At 39.8% G+C, this 6,095-nt stretch overlaps 1 protein-coding gene across 1 annotated transcript in view; it reads left to right on the forward strand.

Moving 5' to 3' along the window:
- The window catches only part of LOC108630367 (kin of IRRE-like protein 2), a 128,926-nt gene that overhangs the window by 100,119 nt on the left and 22,712 nt on the right, over positions 1 to 6,095 (forward strand). The window contains exon 3 of the mRNA XM_018033642.2: positions 4,985 to 5,168. Within this exon, the coding sequence (XP_017889131.1) occupies positions 4,985 to 5,168 (184 nt within the window). The remainder of the gene's footprint in view (positions 1 to 4,984; positions 5,169 to 6,095) is intronic.

The raw sequence follows: 6,095 nt of genomic DNA on the forward strand, positions 1-6,095 counted from the left end.
TGTCGTTTTTTAATGTTCGTCTACGTATTGGAAAATAACATTAATTATTACTAGACCTGATATTATATTAACAGATAATGTAATATGATATAATTATGATAGTATAGTATGATACAAGTAAATAAAACCAAGCGAAATCGTTTAACTGATTAATTACTTGTTGAGAGTAGAATTTTATTACCACTTTATTGTCAGCTTCTCCAGACTTATAAATCGATTCATAGATGCTCCTTCGAACGAGCTTCATCAAGGGATGATTAAACAGGAACAACCGAATGGTGTATCTTAAATATCCCTGATCCACCCCTCGATATACCTATATACATATTTACCCTACGGATCTCTCGAATCGGGTAACTAGGAATAAACTTATTTACATGAGACCGGTATTCCTCTTCGTCACCTAACTTACCATTGTAACTCGTGGTTAAATGTAAATACGGTACTGAGCTTATACACATATTTGCTTACATCGTATTTGTTCCTCTGAGAATTTGCTGATTCCCATGATTAAGAGTATTTTACACTCGACAGGAAATAATTCGTACAGTTATACTTTAGTACTGGATAAAAAATTACTTCTACCTCGTTGTGTAAAGAAGTTAAAATAACATACTAACAGTTATTACGTACTAGCTGTGTAAATTGACACACACACACTTTGCAAATACCCTAAATATGATAAGGCATAAAATGGATAAAAGTGAACGAATATTCATAAATGAAAATGAGATTTAGAACAAGTTTCACGCGATTTACAAATGATAATAATGTAAATACGTTTAAAGCTCTTTAAGAATGGGATTTCCGCTTGTAACGAATTACCGCGTTTGGCAACAAGAAAGCAACCCTTTTTAGAATAGCTGATCCTAAAACAAGATCGCCTACGAAAGTCGCGATTTATGTACCCTTTTGCGATCTCTCGTTACTTCCTCCATCTCTCGCGCACGTTTTTACTCTTAACTTAACAGTTGATCCTTCCTTTTCGGACTCCCTCACTAGAAAGTGAATATATATGAAAGATATAAATAACGAGCGGGATAATTTTCTTGGCGAGATCCGACCTGCTCTCTTGTTTACGATCCCTCGGGTGCCTTCTTACGTGCTCCGCACCGCGAAAATTCTATCGTTCTTATTCATATCCAGTCCGAGCTTCTCATTGTTTCCTTCATAGCTTACACCACCAAAACTAAAAAAACTAGCGTAAGGTAAATATTTGCTCAGGTAAAATAATGTTTATAATTTAGCGATTAAAATAATACCATGCACTTGGACTTGTTATCAGATATAAAATTGGCTTAACGTTATGTTAGACATTAAACATGATTATGTTATTACTAATCTTCTACTATTTACTCGAGGTAATTATTTTATTACTATAGAGAACAGTTCGTAAAATATCAAGTTTTTTTACGTGTATTATACGATCGAACACTTTTCTATAAAAAAGTTATAATCCAACGCAACTCGGTGATAATCGACGAGGAATTACATTTTTCATGGCCACATTCGGCAACGTCGTATTAAGAATAAAAATAGCGGGAGCTGGTTTCCAATGGGAGCGCGGGAGCAGTTGCAGTTTATTATTCAACGGCAGTCGTACAATAATACAATGGGAGATCCTCTCGCGATGATTATTTGCACCGTGGTAGATAAAGGCGACGCGCGTCCTCAGGACAAGGAGAATAATGAATTGCTGCCGCGTTGACGTTAACCGTGTTGCGAGACGCGTACGCAATTACACGGATATTAGCATCTTACCCATCCCCTTGCGTACGTATATTCGTCTTTTTCATAGATTTTTCATCCGTTCACCTTGAACACGAATTTCGTTCATGTAAAATGTAGAACTCAAGTTTCGCTTGATACATCCATGTATAGTATTTGATACTATCACATATGTATGTCACAATAAGCGAAACATTTTCCTTTATCCAATCGTGCACTTCTAATCTAAATTACATCAAGTATTCCACAATCCGAGGACAAGAACTAATCAATTAAACAATGACGAAACTGTCCTCAAATACGGAACAGACGGTCAGACATAGTAGAGACGTGAATTGCAATGCAATCTTATAAGTATATATGAATGAAAGTAAAAATGTAATTCCAGTTGAAAGTTCATGGTGTTCCATGTATTTATTTATCACGAGGATAGGAAAATGTCGAATACCGAAGAACCGATGCGTCGAGAAGACAAACAATACTGAAGAAGGTGAAGGAGGAAATGGAAGAGAGACAGAGGGCAAGTCAGCGTCACCGGCGTCATTCATTTAAAGGATTAAAATCCGTGCACCGGCTCACGCCGGGAATGTACGAGCATTCACTTACTTAACGTGGAAAGGACCCTTATTCCCTTTTCTTCCCTGTCCTATCTTCGTTCCACGGCAACTCAAGTCCGTCACCGCCTCTTCCATCTTTCCCCGTTTCGCCTCGCCCTGTGTTCTCCGGAGAGGCCGCGACCAGCAATCAGCGTAATGCACCCGCAGACACACTCCCCTGACCCCTTTGTACCCCGCCTACTCGATGCACACAGTCGCAACGTGCGCCCGCACTCGCATGTGTGCGCGCAACGTACGAGGAGCGCCGCGCCTGTACCCTGTGGGCCAAAGACCCTGATAACGCGAGAGAGCTTTGGAGTAATGCAGACGCAATGGCAATCTCTTCGAGAGCAACGAAATAGATCGGCAGGACGTGGATCGATGCGAAAACCGGCCCATCCTCTTCGCCGCGAGAACTTGAAACGCTTCTATCCCTCTCCTTGAGTACTTCTATCGTTCCATCCCTCACTCCTCCGTCAACTCTACCGCGCCGCGATTCGCCTTCTCTATCTTTTCCTCTCTGGTCTCGCTAGGCCTTCTCGGTTCCAACGAAAAAGTTGTTAACTTCGAGATTCATTGCGAACTCTTTCGAGGTATGAGTAGCGACGGAAGTCCGGTGGAAAGGAGGAGGAGCGGCTGGTTCGTGGCGAGTTGAAACGAACGTAAAAGGCGCAGCAGAGGGTCGGAATTTTCTCTTCGGGGGTAAAAAGAGGCGAGGTAGAAACGCGAAGGGTGAAAAGCGGCGCCAAGCCGCGCTGCACGAGGAACGGTAGCTGTCGGGGAAAGAGGAGAGGTGGGAGTTCTAGTAATCCGGTGAAGGCGATTTCGTACACCTATTTCGCTAAAGTGATTCCATGCCTTCGAAGGATTTGACTTTTCAACAGGAATCAAGACCGTGCGCCTTCCAGTTCCGGTTGTAAAACGTTGAGAACGTTGCAATTCCTCTTTCCTGGGAATGCAGAAAGCTCATCGTTCCTTTCTAATTCCGGAATTACATACGTACCACGTCACTGTCCCGTGGAAAATCCTTTCTCGTACCGACGTCGCCCGAACGATCAGAACTTTCCTCTGGCTGGGGATTTCAAGTTTAATCGAACGACCCGCGCCTTCGTGAATCTTGCTTTTAATTCGAAAACAACAGAGAAAATGTTTGCTTTTACAGAAACTGGATGGAAATTGTTATATCGACGCGTAATTTTTACAACATTTTTCATTAAGTACGTCAATCATTTTTGCATTTAAAAAAGATGAAAGAAATTCTATTCTGTCGCAAATAACAAGTCTAAATCAATTGAATCATCAATTTTCTATATATTTGATAATTAAAGTACAAAATAATAAGAAGGAAGATTGGAAATACGAAGGGCCGCCAAACCGTGGAAATTATTTACACTAAGCAAGGTAGGCAAAAAAGATTGCGATCCTGTAGAGAGAGGCCAAGCTGGTGTTAACTCAAGAAGGATTTCCATGGGGCCTGACTAGGGATTACGAAAACTCGTTAACCGTTAATGGTCTTAAATGACGAACGACGAGATTTTTCTGGCGCAACAGAGGAGTCGGTGTCCAGAGTGGAATTTCACGTGCTATATAAATAATGTGTGGTAATAAAGTGGCCTGGATAGCTAAGATATTCGGCGCCCATGGGCTACTAAAAATAATGCGCTTCTCTTCATAATAAAATACACTGAATGGCTAGCGGGAGCAGGGTGACCGGCAAAGTTATACAAAAGTGTAGAAAACTGGCGCGAACCGAACCAAAACCAAACGTATTTCATTGATAGACTATATTAGTATAAGTGACCGGGGAAATTCTAAGAATACATATTTATTACCAAACTCCAAATCAACGATATGCATACATATAATACTTTTTAGTTCATTTAGAATAGGTTATTTGGTTATTGTTGTCATGAAAAGATTTCAAATAAAAATACTAATGATAATAAAAAATATAATACCAATAAAAATTGCCGCCCCCAAAAGGCCTGCGCTCCGGGGCTTTAGGTGTGGGCTTTAGTGTTAGGCACCCTGTGGTTAGGATGGTCCTGCCTGGATAAGCCATCTACCGTAGAAGAAGGGTTTGAAAATTGTCTAAAATCGAAAGATAAAGCCCGAAGGGGATGAATTGTATGAGCACCCTGCGGTGGAACATCGATCCTTGAATTACGGTCACATTATGACTGCGAAACTTGCTAAGACCGCACTTTCCTACCCTTCCAGCGAATTAATCTACGCGAAAGAAGAGAAGCGCCTCGGAGCCGATGATTCATTTCAGAAGGGAACGGAGGGGAAGAGGAACGCAGCGAAAGAGAGAGGCTTGAGAGGATTCCGATAACGAGGAACGATCAACCATTCCCTTCGTCGATTAAATGATCGCACAAAACGCTGACATACGCTGCCTATTGTTTACGGGGATCTGTTGGTGCCACTTGCTTCCCTACGATTTATCGGATTTCTCAGAATACGGTCAATTCAAAAAAATTTGACTCACTAATAATGGCTTGTTTCTTAAACCTCTTATGCATTCAGAGATGTGGCGATTTCTTATTTGTTGTTTAGAATATTATTTTAATATACATTTTTGACGTTTTTAATGAAGTTTAGGCAACAGGTATGAACATATGCTAATTTTATATTTTTATACATCTTAATTGTTTCAGCCGATTGGAATACATTTGAAGAAATACGAATGGGTGGGGCGACCAGATATCGGTGACTGTTCATTATGGGTCAGATCGGCCACTTTGGAGTTCGACGATGGTTTGTGGCAGTGCCAGGTCACAGCAAGCGACTTTACAACGCAGGATGCGTTGACTTCTGAACCAGCGAGGCTGGTCGTCAGAGGTAAGGATCTTCAACACGATATTAACAATACAGGAATTTGTATCGATTACTATATCCCTAGGTAATACATTTGACCAATAAATTATAACTGAACCAAATCAAAGGTAATAATTCTTTCAAATAAAGATTACTACTTTATCTGTTCCAAATGAAAATTTAAGGCATTTAATTTATTTTGTAATTTCACACATACATTGTTATTTTCAAATATTCTATGCGCAAAAAAATTTGCACTAATAGGAAAGACATTAAATTATGACGTAGTGTCAAATATGTGTTTATCTTAACAATTCTGAAAGTGGCATCAGGGAAACCTGTACAAATACCCAGTTTCTATTCAGCGAAAAGCGACAATCGCTAATCAATATGTTAAGCGTCTCGTACGGATAATAAGATATTCATTCGCAAATTGCCATTTGAAGCTCTATTGCGCCCTGTTCGTCAAAGTGTTACCACGTGATCATCAAGAGCCACGCTTCTCGTTGTCGTTTTTCATTGTCATTACATTCCCATTGTGAGAAAATTGACGCGTCGTTCGGCATAGCGAATTGTAAAATCGTGATGAAACCAGGTGACCGAAAAATTCGAACACGAGAAAATTCCACGGACGATCGAGCAATAAATATTACTCGTGTTGCGTTACGACATTTACCATAGATGAGTGTTAGTAATCGCGATCGAAGTTTATCGTTTATCCATATAACCGACTGCTTTTATCTTTCCACGTTCATACCTAGCTAGCTAAAAGGTTTTATCAATAATTATCCTAATCAAGTTTCTCTTATCATAATGTATCCAATTTTTGCAACAATATTTATCTGGAGAAAGAAATTATCAGCGAGAAAAAAGCATTCAGTTATTAACATTTATAACTTTATTATCTTGAACTCGTTTAACAAAAATAAGAAACGTATATAAGGAAAGTAA

This window comes from Ceratina calcarata, unplaced genomic scaffold (genome assembly GCF_001652005.2).
Source record: "Ceratina calcarata isolate Rehan_Ccalc_2016 unplaced genomic scaffold, ASM165200v1 scaffold72.2, whole genome shotgun sequence".
In the NCBI taxonomy this organism is placed as follows: domain Eukaryota; kingdom Metazoa; phylum Arthropoda; class Insecta; order Hymenoptera; family Apidae; genus Ceratina; species Ceratina calcarata.